General features: G+C 44.9%; 1 protein-coding gene across 2 annotated transcripts in view; it reads left to right on the top strand.

Annotated features, from left to right (window-relative positions):
- Nucleotides 1–4805, top strand: part of Lmx1a (LIM homeobox transcription factor 1 alpha) — a 146368-nt gene extending 141563 nt beyond the window's left edge. For both annotated transcript variants that reach the window (XM_021244720.2, XM_087206823.1), the window contains 2 exons: nt 1991–2161; nt 4460–4805. In XM_021244720.2, coding sequence (XP_021100379.1) covers nt 1991–2161; nt 4460–4620 — 332 coding nt within the window. In that variant the 3' untranslated portion in view covers nt 4621–4805. The remainder of the gene's footprint in view (nt 1–1990; nt 2162–4459) is intronic.
- The last annotated feature ends 17608 nt before the right edge of the window (nt 4806–22413 follow it).

Below are 22413 nucleotides of genomic sequence, written 5' to 3'. Positions count from 1 at the left end.
TCTCTTTCCAAAATAATGAAAATAGGTATAGTAAAATAGTCATCAACTCCTTTACCAAGGTTTATATTTGCAAAATATTCTCAAACATATCAACCAGGTCTTAAAACCACCTGAAGTGAGCCAAAAAGTTATTATTATTCTCATTTCACAGATGATCAAACAAAGGCTCTGCAAATCAGGACATGGTCCTAGATCAATAAGGAAAGGAACTGGGATTAGAACTCATCTTTCTGATTCTGTATTCCTCTCAGCTATGCTGCCTAACTTATCCTTACCTAGATGTGACCTTATTTTTTTTAAAAATAGGGATGGTGGTAAGAAGACTGGGGAAGAGAGTGCAGAAGGAAAGGTGGTGGAACTATTCAAAATCACTGTATTAGAACAATGTCACCCTTAAAGGAATGTGCCCCTCACACAAACTCGGTCATCCATGAGAATTCCTTGGATGGTCTGTGCATTGGCGTGGGGCTTCTTACATTTTTTGTACACACATAGATCATCTTTGGTCCTGAAGTGCATTTTCCAACTCACAAGAAGGGTCTGGAGGGCCGGGGATTTAGCTCAGTGGTTCCATCGCCTGCTTTGCAAGCTCAAGGACCTGAGTTCAATCCCCGGTACCAAAAAAAAAAAAAAAAAAAGAAGGGTCTGGGTCCCGAGATTCTGAGTTTTTCACAAGCTCCTGCATGGTCTGTGGATGGCCCTGGGAAAGCTTTGTGGTCAGAAGTTGGTTGTCAGGCCCCTCTGCAGAGCCTCTTGTCCTTGCATAGACTCTAAGTTATACTTGACCCCTGGTCTAGGCTCAATCCAGAGCTGGGCTCTTGAAGCAAGAGTTCCCTTAGTTTCCTATCCCCTAAACGTAATGATATTTTAACATGGTAGATACCAATAGAGAGAAGAACTGATACATGGGTATGAGTGCTGGGGAGGAAGGGTGAACAGCAAGCTGGTCAGGAGACTTGAATTCTGTTCTCAGCTCCATCCACAATACTGTTTGATCTGTGACTGACTTTCCCATGTCCTTGTGCCTTGGGCTATGCATCCTTAGGATGGAGTAGTAATACCTGCTAGCTCTATACTACTGGGACTCTGTTATGTTCAAAGATGATCACAGATATGTGCGGGCCTTATTAAGAGCCATGTGAGTTGACTCCATAGAGGCCAACAAGTTCAAAGGGAGGACACACTGAGCCACCTCAAGGACACAGAGTTGTAGTGCTTGGGGTTTTGTTTAAAGAATTATCAGGGCAACTCCTAGGGCAGACTTAAGAAAGCAGAGGATGGGGAAAATATAGACTGTGGGAGTTAATAGAGCCATGTTCATAGCAAGAATGTATGATTCCATTTCTCAAAAGCTACAAAAGTGTAGCAGGGTGTAGTTCTTCGTGTCAGCCCTGGGAGGTCAGCTGATCCAGGCTTGTGATTCCCATTTGACTACTGGGCTCACAGTGTATTATTTGCTGGATCTTTAGATTCATCCACTCCGGTGCTTGCCAAACTTAAGTGCAGTGACCAATCCGTTTATTTCAATGATGTGGTCCAGAGATGCTCTCGGAGCTCAATTGCTCAGCTCCCACACTATCTCTGACCTCCCAGGTGATGGTGCCTTCGTAAGGCCCAGGCTGGAACTGCTGATGTCACCATATCCCCTTCTATTTTGTAAGTGAGGAAAGTAGTGGCCAGGAAAATAATTTTATCTGCAATCACACAGCTTGCTCAGCCACCAGCCTCCAAAGGGGCCTTCTCTGAGTCTCACCACCTGGGGTTTGTGCCCATTTGTAATCACCACAGGTACTGAATAGTTCTGAGCCAGAGCGTGACTCCAGTATTCTACTTTGATGTCTCTTGGATCCCTTGCTCTGCCATGGCATAGGGACACTTAAGCAGCCCTGGAGGTGCGGTAACACTGGGACCTGGCAGTGACGGATATGACATCTGGTTTGGGGTGCTGGGCTGCAACCTGACAATGACCTGCTTTCCTCTTTCCCCACAGCTCAGACAAATGGTGGTGGGAGTGCTGGCCTGGAAGGGATCATGAACCCCTACACACCTCTACCCACCCCACAGCAGCTCCTGGCCATCGAGCAGAGTGTCTACACCTCTGATCCCTTCCGGCAGGGCCTCACCCCACCCCAGATGCCTGGAGATCACATGCACCCCTATGGTAAGAGAGACTCAAGCCCCGTGGGGCCCTCTCACACCTTGCCTATGCAGGGTTCTTGTTCCCTTCCAGTCACATCTACGCATTTCCCAGATGCTCACTGAGGCTCCCACACTGAATGCCTGTCCCATAGAATACAGCTGGAGTCACCTAACCAGTAGCTACAGGAGGAAGATGCACATTCATATTCATCTGTGATGTTTCCATTTATTCTTCTTTTCAAAGCTTCTTAGCTGAGCCTCCCCTACTTGCCCAGATTTCTACTTAAATCATCATTCAGCTGGTGAAGCATGGAGACAGAGTAGGGTGGGGCGAACTTTGGAGTGGAAGGTGAAAGTTCAACTTCAGGGTCAAACATAGGCTACAGCGTTGTATACAGAGCAAAGCAAAGAATGAAGCATTGGTGTTAGGCAGTGTGCTGTGTGATAAACTATCCTTATGACAAACAGTAGTTTTATTCAGCAATCCTTCAAAACCTTAGTATCAGATTAGTATCAGTTAGCCTTGTTAACTTACATTAACAAAACAGATCTTAACTTTTTCCCAATTATTAAAAACAACTTCAGGAAATCTCTATTAAGATCCCACTCTCTGCAAGGCCTTCGTTGTCCAACCTTGTTCATACGTACATCTGAAGATACATATATGCACGTTCCAAGGATATCTATCCTTTTTGCTTCTTAAAAAGACACATGTCACATTTGGACCACTCTTCAACCCATGGCTATGGGAAAACAGGGTAAATGAGGATTTTTTTTTTTTTTTAATGGTACCAGGTATCGAGCTTGGGACCTTGTGCTTGAGAGGCAGGTGCTGGAACCACTGAGCTAAATCCCTGGCCCAAGGATTTTTTTTTTTCTTTTGCAAATTCTTACATGTTCAGAGTCTCAGGAGTCTTGCTCCAGAAAAGACTCCAGTAGTAAGTCCTGCAGTGAAATGAGTAATTAAAGTCCACAACAAGTTTTAGAAATGCCAGTTTGCACCTGTCCTGCTTATATGAAATGCTGGTGAGACGTACTTCCCCCTCAGGGCCTGGTTGCAGGGCTCCCTCTGCTGTCCCCCAGGGTGCTCTATGGGCTCCTCCACTGGGGTGCACATTAGCTGAGGAGAGGTACCACGCCTTCCTTTCCTGTGTAGTACAAACTGGGGGAGACAGAAGGCACAAAGTAAAAGGGGTGATTGACAGTTTAAAAAATGTTATTACATCAACAGACACATTGGAGACTATCCCCTTCAAAATACTCTCTCACGTTTAAAAGACAGTGCTTTGAATACACTTATACCATCATTCCTGTCACTTTCTGAAAGCAGTTCTAGAAGTCTTGTTTCATGAGTGTCTTTATGAGGTGTGATTAAAAAATACAGTGAGGGCCCGGGATTTAGCTCAGTAGTATTGCTGCCTGCCTTGCAAGCAAAGGTCCTGAGTTCGATCCTGAGTACAAAAAATAATAATAATAAAAATAAATGAATAAATAAATAAATAAATAAAAATATAGTGAATGTTGCTGCCAAGTGCCAGCCAGTGAAAAGGCTGTCTCATAAAAACATTACAGTGTGTCCTCATCTACCTTTTCCACCATGTCTGACACCACACAATGTCTGGGTCTTCTCCAAAGTCAAAATGACCACGGAAGTTAAACATTTTGAATGGATTCAGAATAGCTATGACAGCACAACCAAAGACACAAAACAGGACTTGCAGAACTGTTTCAGAACGTGGCAAGAATGATGGGATAAGTGTGTTTAAAACATGAGGGAGGGATAAATGGCAATGTGTCTTATTGTAATAATTAGAAAAGATTTAAACATACATTGTGGTTTTTGATCCTACCTTGTATACTCTTACTATTGGAAGGGGCTAATGTCCCTATGGAGGTTTCATTAGCCTTCCTCGAAGACCCTATGTTTGTTTTCTTACCATCCACCCAGAAGCCATTTCTGAGGCCCAAGTCCTGTAGTGCCCCTACTCTGTCTCTCCAGCCTCCGGTGATGAGTTTCACTCACCCCTTCCTCACTACCTGGATAACCAACATTGGCTTAAGATGCGCTCAGTTGAACTTTGCGTCCCATCCCAGTTTACAGTGTGTTCACTTGTTGCACTTTGGATCTGAGTCCCCTAGAAAGACCACCGCTTATGGGCTTCCTCCTTTTGTATATAGTTTTCCCCATGCCCACCCATTCCCTGGCACCCAGTAGAAAGTGTCCCCCAAAGCCACACATGTTGAGTTCAGCTACATTTCCTAACACTGTCGTGAATCATTTCTTCCAGACCCTCATGTCAGTGTTTCATCTCCATTTCAGGTGCTGAGCCCCTTTTCCATGACCTGGATAGTGACGACACTTCCCTCAGTAACCTGGGTGACTGTTTCCTAGCAACCTCAGAAGCCGGGCCCCTGCAGTCCAGAGTGGGAAACCCCATTGACCACCTGTACTCCATGCAGAATTCTTACTTCACCTCTTGAGTCTTCCCTACACCTCTATGGCTAGGCTCCCATATAGAGCAACCATATTATGTGAGGGGTCACTGGCTTTAGGATGGGGAGGCCAAGGAAGAGGTGGGTTGGGAGGGAGTTGTGTTGGGAATGCTGTTGTATAATGATTTGGTGTAGCTTGGCATTTCCAAAGACTGAATACATTATGGATTGCATAGTTTAATGTTTCTAATAAGAGTCTTAGCATTAGATATGAAGATGTGTTTATCATTAAGGACAGGGACTTTTAATATAGACATTTTCATGGAACTAGATACCTAGGGACTCCCAACAACTTCCCACCATTTTGGGGAAGCTTCTGTCAAGAGGTGCATATGTCTCTCCATCTACACACCCATAGACAGACAGGTAGATGTGTGTGTGTGTGCGTGCGTGTGTGAGTGTGTAACTTTCCTACTTTATCATCAAAGTTTATTCCTAATTATAACAGACACCAACTGTACAGCAAAAGTAACTTTATTTTCAGTGTGAACTATATTTAAGGAAATGCTTGATGCACTTAAGTTATAAAATGAGATAATTTACTTTTATAAACTTTATTTTTAGTTTGAAGAGACTTGTCGGCAGGGCAGAGAGGGCTGCTCCACCTGGCCCTGTAGCTGTGAGTGTTTGAGTTCATTCTGTTTTTGGAGTGTCACTGAGGTCGGGGCAACAACTCTGTGTGGCTGGCAGTGTTCTAGTGGATTCTCGCTCTCCTTGCTGTTGGATTTCTGGGCTTGAGTGGGACAGAGCAAGCCTTGATCATGTTCTCAGAAGATATAAAGCCTAGACTCTTGGGCTTTCTTTCAAATTCTTACATGAGGTTTTGGGGCAGCATTAGGAGGGTCGGTTCTACACTTGAGCCACAGCCTCTGCAAGTGTGGAACAAGGCTGACAGCATGCACCTACCTCCCTGGGAGACACTGAAGCTTCACCCCAGGATGCATAAGGAAGGCTCAGACTAAGATCTGATGTTGGTTTAAAATACAAGCAGACCCCCCCAGACAGTGTGGGAGGACACTGGGCACTGTGGAGCAGGAAGGCTCCTGTCCCTGGAGCCCAAAGGCACGTCTGCCCACCAAGGTCCTCTGCCCAGTGGGTGCTGGCAGTGACAGCAGCTCAGAGGTATCCTAGAGTCCTTCATGAGAAAGAGGCTCAGGCTGAGAGGTGGAGGAGGGGTGTGTTCCAGAGCAGGGGTAACAAAGTGTGTCTTGCAGACCAGGTGGCAGGCTGTATATGCCTCGGCAAGCCTGAAATATTTGCTGTCTCTCTTGTCTAACTCTTTACAGAAAGATGTCGATGGTCCCTGTTCTAGAGGGGTTGTCTCTAAACAGCCTCTGGGGGCTTAGAGAGGTAGAGCGGACAGATGGAAACCAGGCTTTTCCTTCTAACACAGGAAACCCAGCAACTCTCATACACAGGGACAGTTCCACACCCTGGTCCCCAACTGTGGCGCTAGGATGGGATCCTTCTTTGTGAGAGGCCTCTTGGGAAACCAGCACCAGTCAAGGGAATCAGAGGGACAGCTGGGCCTCATCGGAGAGGGCCTGTGACAGGCTTGATCTGACTCCTGGGGATATCACTGGAGCCTTGAATTTAGCCGCGTGTCCCCTTCATTCTCCACAAGGCCAGAGGGAACATGTCCCCTTAGGGTAGTGTCTGTGTTGTGTGATTTTTGTTTATAATTTATGCAAACCACCAAGAAACCCAAACCAATCTGATGAGTGAAAAATACACAGATGCTGGATGGCTCAGTAGGTTTCTGTGGCAATGATCAGTTGGAGAATGTAGCAGATATTATGTGATTGAAAACCAATCGAGATCCTCAATTCCACTCCTGAATGGCATACCAAGGTAAAATTAAAAACCTCTTACAAGTGAGCTGTTGTTTATTCCGGGATGGGATGGTGGGCAGAGAACCAGGGGGACTTGGGAGTTTTATCCACAGGGATACAGGGATAAGTTTGCGGTAAAGCTTTAAGGGAATGCAAAGAATGAATACAGCAAAGCATAAGGTGAAGGGGTCTTCCACCTCCTGCCAAGATGGATGAAGAGCCCAGTCTTCATAGAACACCCAAGAAGAAGGCACTGGAAACACTGCTTCATCGCCGTGAGGTTCACTTGCACAGAGAATTTGGGTGACCATTTGCTTGGAAATCCGGATAAAGTCATGGATCAGAAGGAAGTTTTCCCATGCAGGGCTTAAAGCAAATGCTTCTCCAGGATGTGAGAGCAGAGCAACAGCCTGGCTCCCTCCGAGATTCTCCTAGAAGTCTCAGCAATTCCAAATGGGACAGGTGGGTGGGCAGTGATTATGACTATGGAGGAATGAAGTAGCAAAATGGTATGGATGTTTGACCAGGAGGCATATTCAAAGGGTGGCCTCATTGTGACTTTCGTCACCACCTGCAATTGTTCAAACCCTGTTACTCCCACCCTGGGTTCACTCACCCCATTTTATGCCATGCTCTGCCTTCTGCTGATAGGTCCCAAGGAGAGGTGTGTTATGATGCCCATGGAGGGGAGCTTGTACCTCAGACTGGCCTCCCTGGGCTTGTCTTAGTGTGTAGCTCCAGCTTCCAATCCTTCACCATCACTATGCCTGGCCTTCTCAAGAACCCTGCACAGCTGGCTCGGGTGCCTGTGTGCGGGAACTGGGCTAAGGTTACCTGCTGCACCACATAGACTCCGAGTTTTGTAAGAGCTCAAGCACAGTAGGGATTTAGGTTTTTACTCTCATAAAAGATCGAGGAGGGAGTGTGGGTCAGAGGGTGCCTCTCTTCCAGGCATAGTGAAACCTTTGCTCACAGCACCCAAGCTTTCACTGGATGTCTCCATTATTTGTCCCCTTCCAACTCTGCGTGGACACATCTAGAAATAAAGCCCAGCTTCTCCACTTCTATGCAGTGGGCCATCTGCCTCACTCTGCTGAGCTGACTCCCCATGTGGGGTACAGGGCTATAGCACTTAGCGTTCCCTCAGAGGGGTTGTGAGACAGGGCACCTGAGACCCACAAAGCACTTAGCCCTGCACTGGGTGCTGCTAAAGGACACACGTGTGTCCCTGCTATGCTGTGGGCCCACTCTCAGACCACATGTGACAAAAATGAAGAAGACACTGGTTCCCCTAGGCTGAGGCAGCTCCTCCTCGTGTGTCACCCCGGCCTTGTTAAATCTGTATGTGGGTCTCATCCAACTTGAGCCATATATGTGGGCGAGTGGCTTGTACTGTGTTTCCAAGCATGCAGCTACAATTCCAGTTGTGAAGAGACATTATCAACTCTGTCCCCCAAGAGAAGTGTGCAGGTCATCGGTGATTCTCCAGCCATCTGTTATCACCTGCTTTTTGGAACTTGTATCAGGGGACAATTTATGAAGGCTGGGATCAAAGTGGAGAGCCTGGGGCCAAAGGCTGAGTCTTTCTTTAGTGTCTGGGAAAAATTGGAGTTGACCTAGCACAAGTCAAAAATGGGAAGAAGATGAAATTAATTTGTCATTTCCAAACTTCAAGGCAAAATAAAATGTTAACCATACTGCAAGTGAAATCAATGTCCGTCTCCCCCTCTTTTTCTCTTTTTCTGTCTCTGAAATCAACCTGAACTGGATGAAAACTACTTACAACAGTTAGTAGTTAATAATAACTACAGTGGAATGATTTGACTACAATAAAATCCATCATAGGAGTCACAATGGAATCAGAACTGAATCAATGCATTGTTTTCCTGAGTCCCTTTATTTACTGTGGTGTAACATACTTGATGTCAAGAAGGGGAAAGCTATCATCAGGGCTTGAAAGAGGGGCTGGAGGGTTTTTTTTTTTTTTAATGCTAAAAATATAGTTTGTCTACACATGAGTGATGTGGAGAAGTGAAGATTGTGCAGCCTTGGCGTTTGTGTGGTGTGTGACGTTTCCTCGAGGTGTGACCTTAAGCGGGGCTCTCAGCTTCCGTTTCTTCATCTGTTAAACGGGGCCAGTGACACTTGGCTGTCTGACAGGCTGGTCACTGTGAACAGCAAAGGAATAAGTAGGAATCGGCTATGCAGACTTGGATGCTATACAGACTGAAGGGCTCCTCAGTACTGTCTCAGTGGGCATAGCTAGGTGGGCCATGGGAACGACACTCCTACCCGGGCAGATCCCCACAGCAAGGAAGGGATACCCCAGATCAGAGTGTGGAGCTGACTAATTTATCTGGCCCTTGCAGCACCTTATGTAGTCATTTATTCCTTCATTTATTTAATGTTTATTAAGCACCTGGAATATACGAGGTTCGGGGGTAGGTGAGAAGTATACGGAGTTGAGCAGAAAGAGCATTGGCCCTGCCTCATTAGAAATGACAACTTATGAGGGAAATAGCCATGAATTAAAAACTTTATGAAACTTAACTTGAACTATATCAAAGGCACAAAGAAGGAGATGTCTTTCTGTAAAGTTTTCTTCTAACTTCTATGAGTAGACAGAATCTGATAAACTGATGCTCTCCAAAGGGGTTCACAGATCAGGGCTAAAGAAGGAGCTTGTAGCTGGTATCCTACACTGCAGAGTGTCTTGGGAATCAAAGGAAAGAGCCACTGTCCCTCAGTCAGCACATGTGTATTAAACCTGTAGTCGGTGTTTAGTGCATTCTGGCCACACCACATTCATGCTGATAGCATCACCCTGAGTTCCCTTCGGGACTTGACTTTCCTCCGTTGGGTGCACTCTGTGTTGGACTGTAAATCAAGGCTGCCCGGGCTGCTGTAAGCAAGAGACAGGGCCACCTAACCAGAGCTTGGCCAGGCACTCTCCCAGGCTTTAATGGAATGGTCCAAAGACAGAAAGTTGGCTGGAGCTAGTTCATTTCTGGAGGTGCAGCTGATGGATGGCCAAAGAGTCCCTTCTGCCTGAATGCTGAAGCCGCCTTGCACGCCACATTTCCGGGACTGGCCTCCAGATGCCCAGATCTGCCAGTCCCACAAACACCTTCAGCTAGAGTTGCTGATTTCTTTGGGTTGAAGTAAAAAAAACCCACTACCTTTTAGCATTGTACAAGTGTGTGTGCGCATGCTTGTGTATGTGTGTGCGTGTCCTGTTCCTTCTTGCAGCCCTCTGGGTTCACTTAGGCAAATATGCCTTCATTTTATAGATGAGAAACTTGAAGCTCAGAGAAGGTGAGGCCTTGCCCCAGGATACAGAGCTACTAGGGTCAGAGCTGAGTTTCTTTCTGATTCATTTCTCCTGGCTCTTGGTCCTACATTTGTTCCCCGAACTGTGATGTCCAAGGGGTGGGGACAGCAAAAGCCTTAGGGTTACATGTATGCCTCATGGATGAGAGGTGTAACGGAGGAGTCCTGGAATCTCTCCTGCACACTGGAGCTTACATTCTCTTTGAAGGTAAAAGACATGCTTGTGGACGTAACATGTATGTCTGTACACGCCAAGGGTCAGATCGTTGGTATAGATAATGTGTGCTAGAGGTTACTGGGGCATGGGGAGGGAAGAAGAGACTTCTTCAGCAAGGTGGGGCTTGAACTCAGCCTTCAAGGTGGGTAGAATCTAGCTAGATTGAGAGGAGAAGGGAGAGCCATTCTAAGCAAAAGAACTAGTACGGATGAGTAGCGAAAGAGAGCAAGGGGTATGCGTGTGTGATTGCATAGACTGCGCTCTGGCTAGGGTGATGGAATTAGAGGAACTGAATAAGGTTCACGGTGAAGAGGTTGGTGGCAGGAGCATTTTTGTCACTATCTTAGGCACTGAATTCCAAAGTGTGACTAAAGCTGCTAGTTATTCCACATAATCTAGTCTCCTCTACAATAATACCCTACATTTTTAGATGGCACAGCCTTAATTGGAATAAACTCTACTTTTCTCAGTCTCCATTGTAGCTGTGTTCTGGCCAGCGAGATATGCAGAAGTGTCACATGACGTGTTTTAACTACCTTCCTTAAGAGACAACTGGCATCTGCCCTTTTCCTCTTCTTCTATGTCGCTCCATTCTTCCTGGACGGGATGCAGCTGTGATAGCTAGAGCCAGAGCAACTATATGAGACCATGAGATGAACTTGTGAGTGGAGGCTACACATGGGAAACAAGATAGATGGAGCCTGGATTCCTGAGGACCCCTGAGAGCTCAGCTGTCACTGCAGCCCTGAACTATGTCTTGACTTCTATAAATATGAGAAATAAACTTCTCTTTTTCTTTAACTTGCTATTTTTTTTGTGCTTCTTTGACTCACAGACAAATCTAATCCTAACTTACCCACAAAGCCAAACCCAATTAGGAAGACATGGAAGCACATGTTTGCTAAGATGAAGAGGGAAAGTCCAGACCCTATATTCTCAGGCAGTGTGCATCCACCAAGGCCAGAGGAGGAGTGATTGTCTTTGACTCTGGAGTAGGCAGATGATCTGCAAAGCACAGACTTGGAGCTAGGTCCTCTGTCCTTAAAGAAAGGGACGTCAAGGCCATTTCTCAACAAACTTCTCTCAATTCCCCTATGTATATCTGGGCAACTACAACCAATGTGAGATTTCATCAGATTGCCCAGATCCCCAAAGGAGAGTGAATAGGCAATTCTGTACACTATGTCCTACATCTCCTGCCAGTTCTAGCCACCAAAGGAACTTTATAAATCAAATTTCATACACACACATTTACGCATACACCTAAGTATGTATAGATCCACATGTACTTAGAAGTCACACTCCCATGGCAGACCCGTTGTCCACCCTGAATCCCGTGTCTAAGTTACAATTCAGAAAAAGCCTGAGAATGGTGTGTGTGTGTGTTTGATGAGAATTATTGATCAAGTACTCTGCTTAAGCCCTACAATACAAAGAATGCTTCTTGCAACCATCTGCTATAATCTAGGGGGAAAAGCAAAAAAGAGGAGACTGAATTATTACTCTAAGGACCTAAAGACACCAACCATGCCGGGTCTGCTCCATGGACAGGCCTCAGTAGAGGACCAGAGGGGTGGTGTTCGGGAGGATGAAGGCAGCAGGGAGGGCAGGTAGAGCTGGATTCATCACAAACCCTACATCATGCCAATACCCAGCTATTTACTGATTTTAGAGAGAAGCCTCTCTCCCTCTGCTCTCAAGTTTCTGTGAGGACTATTAGAGACACCTCCCAACTTTTCTTCTGGGTACTGACTCACTCCTCCTGGGAAGAGGACACAGTATCTGATGTTTGTGAAGGAGCTGGGTGTGCTTGCCTCAGCCCTGCTGTGTCTGTGGGTCATTGATGCCTCTCTGGCCTGCACTCAGCACGCAGGTATTTTTAGTTCATTCTCATGGAAGGTGACAAGGACATGTGCAGTCAGCGGGGGAAGGGGAGTTCCATTCAAGGGGGTTGCACTGGGGATCCTGAAAATACCTACAGATTCAAGTTCCACTCTTTAGATTTATTGATAAGTTGGATTTAAAAAGAAAAATCTCAATGTGGACATTCCTTTGTAATATTTTCCACTTAGTTACCACTTTGGGAAGCAAAGACAGAGGTGTTATTGTTTCCCTGAAACTCAACAACTGAATACTCATTAGGTATAACACAAAAAGTTCAGCAACCTGAGTTGCTTATTCATCCACCCTCCAACACTGAAGACAGACTTTGTAAGCATATCTGTATCTCTGTAGGCCAGGGTACTACTGTGGATTCCGGTCTGAAGCTTAGCAAGTCAACTTTGTAATGAATATATCCCCATTTTCTGTATGGCAATCTAGTGTCTAGTTCAGTCCTTTTCCCCCTGAGGCTGGTTTCCCTCTCCAACCCCATAGTCACTTTATTGTCTGGGTTCTGGTTAGGGTCAAGGTGCCAAAGGAGTTAGAGGAAGGAGCTCACGTCTGCTGTCACTCTGGGGTGCTTGTCATCATAGCCAATGCCAATGCCATCTGTATGCATAGCTGTCATAATCTGCTGCCAATGTGGGGACATTTGACCTTGATATAATTTCTCTTGTACCTTTGATCACCTTACTAGGAAGCCATTGCAGCTGCCCATTCTTTCTCCTAGTCCTAATCAAGCAAAGAGTCCCTTTTTTTAAATCTAAAATAAAGCTTTTGCTTCATTATATTTCTTCCTTTTTTTTTTGGTACCAGGGATCGAACTCAGAATCTTGTGCTTGCCAGGCAGGCGCAGTGCCACTGAGCTACATCCCCGGCCCTTCATTATATTTCTAATCAAGATGTTTTGTCTATATCTTGGATTCCTTTGGTCAGTTCGGTGGTAAAAGAATATCTGAGAAGTCTGCTTCCCTGCCACATCAAGCTCTGGAACAGAATCAGCCGTATAGAGTGTAATTTTAGCTGGTGAGCAAAGCTTTGCAAGCAGATCATTAGGATAGGGCTGGGCTCTACACAAATATAGGTGCAGAGCTCCAAAGGGGCACAGTGGAGACGGAGGGTTAGGGATGAAATCAGGTGAAGCTGATACATAATAGGCCGAGGAGATGAGAACGGCGATAATTCAGGGTGGGGAAGGACAATTCAGAAAGAGAAAACAATTACAGCGTGAGCGGCAAAGCACACCGCCGACGGGGAGCACAGCCAACGTAGGTAGAACATTGGGAGGGGCTGAGGAAGAGGGGAAAGGGCAGACATCCGGCCGTGAAATGGCACCCATATTGCTTGGGTTCCCCCTTCACAGACTAGGCTTTGCCTATGAGGCGCCAAACCTTATTCAAACCCACCTACCTGTCCTGTGCATCTTCTAGAAGAAGATACTACCATGGAATGGTGTAAAGACAAAGCTTCTATCCTTATAAAGCTAGAAGGATGTATGCAGATTAGGCATACTATTAAATATTTATAGCATGTTTATGTAAGAAAATATATAGACTATTTAATGAACTATACACAAGAAATAACCATAAAATAGGGTCAAAAGTATAGTAGAGACCTAAGGAAAATAAATCCCAACAAATCAGGACTCTAACATGTCAGCCAACCCCAAACACACCCCAACAGTCAGAAATTTCAAATTACCAATGCTATAGATTAAATATTTTACTTTGCATTCAGACATTGACAACCAACACTGACATTTAGACAGAAATGACTTTGCTTATTTCTCCTCTCCTTACATCAAGAGAGGGAAGACAGCACGGGAAGAGCACAAGCTTTGAAGTCAGACATACTCAAGTTGTAATTTACCACTTCATGCCCCACATTCTTTCCACCCTGAGATCCCTGTTTACTTATTAGTAAATGAGGACAAAGATGCCTCTTGCTAGATTGGTCTGAAAATAGAAATGCAAAGTCAGTAGCTGCTTGGAATGTGGCAGTTTTTGTGATTGTAGTTGCTCTACTTGCAAAGCAGTGACTGCCTGGTGTAGGACAATGGGAATGGGGAGAAAGAGGTACTAATTCCAGGTATTGTCGTGTGTCAAAAAGTCCCTGGATTTGATCACTGTTTAGACAAAGAGAGGGGAGGATTAAAAACAGAGTCTGAGAAACTCAGAACATGAAGGGGCCTTTAAATATAGGGAACACTGTATAAATCCTGTCACATCCTGCCCCCTTGTGCAGAAAGATCACCTTTGACGAATACAAACACAGAACTGGGTTCCAACCGACCTTTGTGAGGCATCAGGTACAGGAGGGTGAGAGGAGAAAGGAAGGCTTGGGATTGACCTTTCTGCAGGATCGGAGCACTCCATCAACAATCGCTCTTTGTCCTCCGATCTTGCCTGATGGCCAGCCTGAGATTTGCTGGAGATTGCCTTTCAGCTGGGGAGCTCCCTCCGATGTTATCAGAACAGGGAAAGGGGCTGGCTGTGAGTGACCTTCTATACATCCTTGCAAACAGGGCACAGGGACAGCTGGAGCCAGGCCCTCTGCCAACCTGAATGTCAGAAGCTGAACCAAGGCTGCGCTCTAGGCTGTCCTGAAAGAATGACATTTAAACTGTGTTTAAAAAAAGAGTAAAAAGAAACAAGTGATACTAATTTAATAATTTTTTTATTGAGCCCTATCTATCCAAATAGTATTTTTCAACATGTTTTCCTAGCTACCTTTCAAGGACCACCAGCCACCTGTGGATAGTGGTTACCATGTCAGACAATGTGCATTTAGGCAGCTTGGACCAAAAGAAGAATTTCCAACACTGGATCAGCGGCAAAAATGAAGTTGTAGTTTTAGCTTGAAGTATGTGAATAAGAGGCTCTGTTACAATTTAAATTTATTAGCATTTGCTTGACTTTTACTGGCTAATCAGACCACAAATTGAGTTAACTGTAACTTCTTGTACCCCCCTCTCAGTCTCTTTTTCTATTTTCTTTTACCCTGATGCCTGTGAGGAAGGAAGTCCTTAGAGAATAAGAAAGCAATGGCTTGGTCAAGTACATGCACCCTTGTTCAAGAGGAGTCGGGGCAAATCAGTTGTTGAATCTGGGTAAACGGGACCACCAGCCTACACAAAATATTTTCTACCTTTCATTAGCTAGAGTGGCTGTCTACATTTTTTGTGTTTACTAGGTAATTGCTTGCTGTTCAGCTTGTTTATGACCAAGGATTTGAGCTAAATTTGAATGCAGCTGACTGCTCCATATGAACTGATCCTGGACGCCCTCGACCATGCCAGGCAAATGAGGGGCAACTGATTCAACCTTGCACTTTGAACAAGTTTTTAGTTCCATGCTGGATGTGGTAACATCATTCGTTGTTCTTTTTGGAAACTATCATTCACTGAGGTGGGCAGATCTTACCAAAGTTGACACGTTTCATCATTAAAATAATTTTTTAAAAAATCACATTTGTTAATATCATTAGTGTTTGCACCAGAAGAGTCTCTGAATAGTGGAAAGCTGTCAAAAGCAAAATACAAGAAGCAAATAAAAAATTTGCAAAAGTTTTCCAAAATTCTAATTTTTTTTAAACACTTGAGTTTTATTATTGGCAACAAAACAGTGTTTCCCTTGAAGTGACAAACTCATTTTGCCCCTTTCTTAGAGGATGTCTACTAAATATGTATGCCTACATAATCATAATTCGTCAGTCATCTTTCAGGTATAAAAAAGGAGTTCCATGAGAAGAACAGCAAGTAGGCCAATTACCCAAGTCTTTTGAAGGTCACTATCTTACTTCAGCACTTTGAGCCTACTGTCCATATCATTGCACTGAATTTTAAAAAGTGCACTCACATGTTGAGATTTAAAACAAATAGGTTTTACTTTTTGTTATATTCTGAAGTGAAAAATAGCTTTTTCTTTGTTTTACCAGGGATTGAACCCAGGCCCTGCCCACTGAGTTACATCCCCAGCTTATTTATTTACTTAGTTACTTATTTATATTTGTATTTTGAGAGAGGACACTAAGTTGCCTGGGTTGGTCTCAAAGTTTTAGTCCTCCTGCCTCAGCCTCCCAGAGTGCTGGAATTACAGGCATATGCCACTAACCCTAGCTGCATTTTTTAAAAATGGGAGTGAAGAATACAAGGAGCCCCCTCACAGTTTGGTGTTACTACCTTGACTCACACTCAAGGTCCCAGGAGTTCACTACCCATTGCTTTCAAGAATATTAAACAGAGCAATGAGATGAGGAGATACTTTCTATGCCAGATCCCTCCAGCAGCAGCCGTGGGCTGTGGGGAGGAGAAATTGGGCAGGTAGTGACAGGAGAAGGATGGGTGGCTGTTGGGGCCCTCAGAAGGAGCAGCGAGCACCAACAATTGGCAGATGCTCGCTGCTCCTGCTGTGGGTTTGCACCTGGCCAGGCTGGACCTGCCAGCCCAGGGTGGTGTCTCCCATATGCTGGTTTGCATACAGGTCAGTGCAAGGCACTGGGCTGCCTGTTCCATCCTTCCCTAGTGCTTCTAGGGCATCAGCAATGCATGTGTACAGCAGCTGGAGGACCCTTCTTTGAAGCCCTCCTCTTGCATCCATAATTACAGGTTTATTTCTTCCACTGTCCACCACAGAGGGGAGAAGGCTACTCTTTTCCGATGTGGCCCTGACATCAGTAGGAACTTCCAGAAGGCAAATTTGGTCCCCAGTCCTTTGCTTCCTCCACCCTGTCACAGCGTCCTCTGCATCTGGCTTTTGTACACCTATGCACAAACATACCAAACACACACACACACACAACACAAATACACACAACTAATTGACCAGTCCTTTTTTCCCCCAGATTAGACACAGCTTCCCTCAGGAGGTCTGCTGACTCCTCCTCCTGTGTCTGGACCTCTGCCCTTCTTAGGGCCTTTCACAGTCCCCGCTGTCATGGGCTATGGGAGGCAAAGCTGTGTCTGCTTTGTCACGTTTCTGTGCCAAGACCCAAGAAATCCCAAGCACTGGTATCTGTCAGCATAAGTGGGTGTGACCCGGCTCTGCGGGCACAGCCTGGCTTGTGGCTTCCTAAGAGCTCAGGACCTGCACCCTGCAGTCTCAGGTCAGAACCCGGCCACATAGCTGTTGGCTGCAGAGAGCAAGGTCTGGGACAGCAGGATCTGGAGCCAGCCCCGCTGGGTTCCTCAGCCAAGCTCCATTCAGCCTCACTCAGCATGACTGGTCCCACTGTGCCGAAGTCCAGGTGCCTCTGCGGAATGGGATGACACTGGTGCCGACTCCTAGGGTGGTTGCACGAATGGAAGAATGCCATGCACAGAAAATTCCCCCACAGCACACAGTCATTCGAGAGAAAATGCGGCGCTTCTTTTGTTAATCTTGCCACTTGCATCTCTTGGTGCCTTCTCTCTTTGACCATTCATTATGGCCAGTGCTGACTCCACCTCTAAAAGGCCCACATTTCATACTCCTGGGGACCTTGAGCTACAACTATTATTACTGCTGCCACCTGGCCCTGTTGCCCGGATCCTTCAAATGACCCTAGCGGCCTCTCAGCCGAGTCCCAACTCCTGCCCTGTGGGTGCCTGTGCTGAGGTGGGCCAGGGTGGAGATGATGGGTGGGAGCTGTGGAGGACTGGCATCCTCAGCAGTGGCTCTGCCCAGGAGCTGGTGTCAGGCAGACCCCTCGGAGACACGCGAGCTCCGTGAATTGGCTGCCCCCATTCTTCTGATATATGGGTGGGGAGACTTGAGCTATGCAATGGTTCTTCTGACCCTGTGTCTTGCAGGCCACCCACCTGAAGGTGCAGCTAGGCACAGGCTGGGCGACATTCCTAAACCTTCTTTTAGACTGGAGAGTTGGGAGAGGGGTGGCGGCGGGGGCACTGAGTCAGCCAGCGGGCACAGGTGGAGCCTTTCTCCTCAGGTGAAGAATGTGGTTGGATTCCCGTGGCCCCCAGGGCCCTCTCAATTTCTTGACCCAAGCAGCTCCTGACCTGGCTGTGCCCCCGAGGTGAGCAGGTAATCCTCGCCCCTTCACAGCCTTCATTCTCACCCATTCAGCAACCCAGGACCTGCTCCTGCTGCCCAGGGGCCAGGTGAAGCTTATTGTCAACACCCTTTCTCTGTCCTTATCTCTGATTGCAGGAGAAAGACTTTGCCATTCAGTTTCTTTTTCCCTAGGCAGCAGCCAGCAGGAGGGGGGTGGGCTTTTAGTCCTAAGAGCCTCTAGAGGCCAGTGCTCCAGAAACTCCATTACAGGGAGGTCTAAGACTTGGGGCCAAAGCATCAGTGGAACAATTAATATTTGCATAAAGCTTTGGTGGGTAACCAGCCACCTTCCAAGCATTGCCATACCTGAAAAGTAGAGGAGACTAACCCCAGCACTTAGCTCTCATGCCTAAAGTTAGGAAGCTTGACTCTCTCATAGCATCCACTCCACAGGATACAAAACAGAGATGTAAAGGCCCCAGATATACAAAGCTGCTGGTCCGTGTGCTCAGACCCAGCTTCCTTCCTCCCTCCATTCCTCCCTTCCCCCTCCCTTCATCCCTTCTTTCTTTCCTTCTTCCTTTCTTCCAATTTTTAATGAGTACAGAAGTCCCCAAATGTAGGGGTTGGATTTAAGATTTTTCAACTTTACCATGATGCAAGAATCATACATTTTCAAGTAGAACTGTACTTTGAATGTTGCCAGTGATGTGCAATATGATCCTCTCGTGATGCAGGGCAGGAGGGAACTGCAGCTCACAGTCCATCACTGCACCATGAAGACAGCCCACACCAGAGTGTACTGTGTTGCTAAGCCATGGGGCTTGGTGCGTTAGATATAGTCAGTGTATTTTTGACTTGCCATGTTTTCAGCTTGCGAAGGATTTGTTGGGGCAAGGCCCTGTCATGAATCGGGGAACATCTGTGTGTGCTAAACGCCCAGCATCACAGTTGCTGAGGTCATCATGGGGAAGAAAAGACCTTCCCTTTCATGGTGTTTGCTGTACCGAAATTCTCCATGCTGGAGAGTTCCTTTGGGAAATTTTAGTTCTTCATGTATCTGCAACTTTAAACACCAAATTTTCTCACTTAGTCACTATAGGCCATGTTCTGACATTTAAAATTTACTTTAAAATAATTCCGCATAGACAGTGTGATATACTATGCTGTATGTATGTATTCTCTAGGTTCTTCTAAGACTTTTCACTTAACACTGATGTTCCCAAGATTCATCTCAAGAGTCACATGTAGCCTTAGTCCATCATTTCTCTGGTGGAAGAGTAGTGCAATGTAGAAACAGACCGTGAAATGATCCATTCTATTGGTGGACACTTAGCTTGCTTCTGATTTGAGCCTACTATGAAGCATCACTGTCATGAACATTTTCAAACATGTGTCTTGATGGACATGCACAAAACTGTTTTGTGAACTGTGGATGGTGACTCAGTATTTAAAAATAATAGTTAAGAAAAGTTATTTTCTTTCATATTTAAATCGATAATCTATTTCAGTTTTTCTTTTATTTTTAGGGGGTTTTACTTAATTCAGTTTTTTAATCTGCTCTTTGATTTTCAACCTTCTATTACTGAAGTCTTATTATTCATTTTTATACGCTCATATGATAATTTGACTTGAAATGTATTTGCATCTTCAGTCCTGCTACCTGCTATTCTTGCAGGATTTTGCTGTGGTGCATACTTCTATGTTGATTTGATTATTTTTTTGGCTAGATAATTTTAAATGAAAGTTCCTTCTCTGACACTTAATCTTGAACATTTGATGCCTGGGATGGAGATGGTTTTTCCAGGGTGGATTTGCATTTGTTTCTGTCAGTGTGGAACAGTTTTAGATTCTAGGATTGAGGTGTTTTGAGCATCCAGGTGGTAGGAGAGCATTCCTGAGTTTGGATGTGTAGTGGAGATAATTCCCTGTACCTTTATCTAAAATCCAGAGTGTGGTACAATTGGTTTTATTTCATGTTGAAGATGTGCCTCTCTGGGGTTCTGCCTCTATGGAGAGATCTGCTACTGGACTACCTAACCTGAAACTCTTTCTCATTTCCTGAAAGAGCTACACAGTGGTCTAGAAGTTAGCACTTTGACAGTTAGTCCCAAAGGATATGCACTTAGTTTAGTGAATAATGAATATGCACTGTGTGGCAGCTACCATACTCTGTACTGGGAATATACAAGGACAATCAAATTCTCGTATCAAAGTACGATTGGGAAGTTGAAAATAAAGTTTCTCCACCAAATAAATTTAAATAAGTACTAGAAAAATATACACTCAAGTCTTTATGACATATCATGGAGGGGGAATTAATTTCAATTGGGAGGATGGTGTTTCCATTGGGTCTTAAATGATGTTTTTCAACAAGCAAAGGTTAAGAAAGGACATTCTAGACAGAAAGAACAAACAGCTTGGACAGTGGCTGGGAGAGGTACAGAATGGTAAAGGTGAAAGTTGTCTTGACAATTGAGTATAGTTCTGGCTTGGGATGCAGTGGAAGAAATAGAGATTCTGCAGCCAGACCAGTGTGATTTTGGCAGGTATGATGAACTTAGGGTGCAGCTTCTCACTTGTGAGATGGAAGTAACAACATTTATAGCATTTTTGTGGGCATTTACTTAGCAAGTACTTCAAAAGTACACCTTCTACAGTGTAACATCTACATTTAAGAGAAGAGGAAGCTAAGGCCCAGAAATATTATGACTTTCCTAAAGCCACAAGACTTTTTCCCCATTATATTTTATTTTTAATGTTAACTTAAGATATACTCACACTGGTTCCTTTTCAACAAAAGTTGAATCTCCTTTTGTTGACTCGCTATGCCCACACATTAACTGTTTAAACACTTTGGCTGATAGATGCATAACTGGTTGGTTGTTTGGCCCAGCCAACAGAATTACAGCCATCATTTTCGGGCTTATCTCAACTGTCTTCTCTTCTTGCTAGGTGTATTAGTCAATTTTCCTGTTGCTAGAACAAAATTCCCACTACTTAAAGGAGGAGAGATTTATTTTGGCTCACGGTTTAGTCCAGTCAGCTGGCTCCATGGGAAAAGCACCATGGTGGAAGGCACGGTGGAGGAAATCTATTCACTACCAGGTGGCCTGAAAGTGCAGAGAGATAAGGAAGGGGATGCGGACAAGAACACATCCTTCTAGGTCACACCCCCAGGGACCCGCCCTCCACCCAGGCCCCATCTCCTCACAGGAAATAATCCACTGATGAGCATTGTGACCCAATAATCCAATCACCTTCCAAAAACCCACTTCTGAGTGCATAAGACTTTTGAGGGACATATTAGATCTACAGCATTAACATTGGTTTTGAATTCTTTTATACTGAGAGAAGCTGGACTGATTCTTGCAAACACTGTTAGTGTTAAGTGAAATAATGATCTTCTCTAGAAAAACCATATATATTCACAAAGAAGGTTTGCTTTGCAGCATGGTGTGAAAGCTACACAATCCACAAGAAGGACATGAAAGCAGAGTGTCTCATTTTAGTAGACAGATTGAAAAGTGACAATTTCCTCTTGGTGCTGAAACTTAATGAGTTAAAACAATTCAGGTGTGTTCTCTTATAGTTCTGGAAGACTGAAGTCTAGAAGGAGGCTCATAGAGCTAAAATTAGGGTGTTAACTGTGACGGTTCCTCCTCAAGGGTCTGGTAGAGTATTTGTTCCTTTCCTTCTCCCTCCTGGAGGCCACCAGCATTCCCTGGCCCATGACATCACTCCAGCCCCTTTTTTCTGATGTCACATCTCATACTTCTTTAGGTAAATCTTTCTTTGCTCACTCTTAGAAGGATACTTCTAATCATATTTAGGTCCCTTCTAGATAATCCAGTATAACTGCTCCATCTCAAAATCCTTAATTTAATTAAAATCCCTTTCACTATATTCAGTATCATTCACAGGTTCTAGGTATTAAGACATGGATATCTTTGGGAGCCATTGTTCAATCTCTTACCTCAGTGTTTTGTTTTCTGCTGGGCATGAGAAGATATCATAAACCTTTCCCTCGCAGGATTCTCATATATGATCTCATTCCATCCCCAGAATGACCCTATGTCACTTTATGGAAGAGAAGACTAGGAGAGCCGATGCTCAGAGAGGTGAGGTGGTTTGCTCAGTGTAGTGCAATGAAGTCAGGAATTTTGTAGCTGAGTTCCCAGGACTCCTCCCTTGTCTATATTCTCTTGAGCAAACAGGGTTACAGCCAGACACCCCATTACCCAATTAGAGCCATGATAGAAAGGGACCAGTACCCAGACCAGTACTCAAATGGCATTGGTTCTCAGAATTAAAAAATAACAAGTTCTTGGGTCTCAGCAATTTGGGCAGACTAATAAAAAGGGATTATGAGACTCTTAGTTCTCCTACTTCTGCAAATAGGAGAGAGATGGATTTTTCTATGGAGATTTCAAGTGTGACCTCTGTACCACAGGTACATAGTCCTACATGATTGAAATATAGTCAAAGAAGTAGAATATGATTTGCCCAGAAAACTAACTTTCTAAGTGCT

This window comes from Heterocephalus glaber, unplaced genomic scaffold (assembly GCF_053883595.1).
Source record: "Heterocephalus glaber isolate CG9 unplaced genomic scaffold, H.glaber_assembly_v1.0 deba00000738, whole genome shotgun sequence".
Lineage (NCBI taxonomy): Eukaryota > Metazoa > Chordata > Mammalia > Rodentia > Bathyergidae > Heterocephalus > Heterocephalus glaber.
This window is presented reverse-complemented; position numbering and strand designations above follow the sequence as displayed.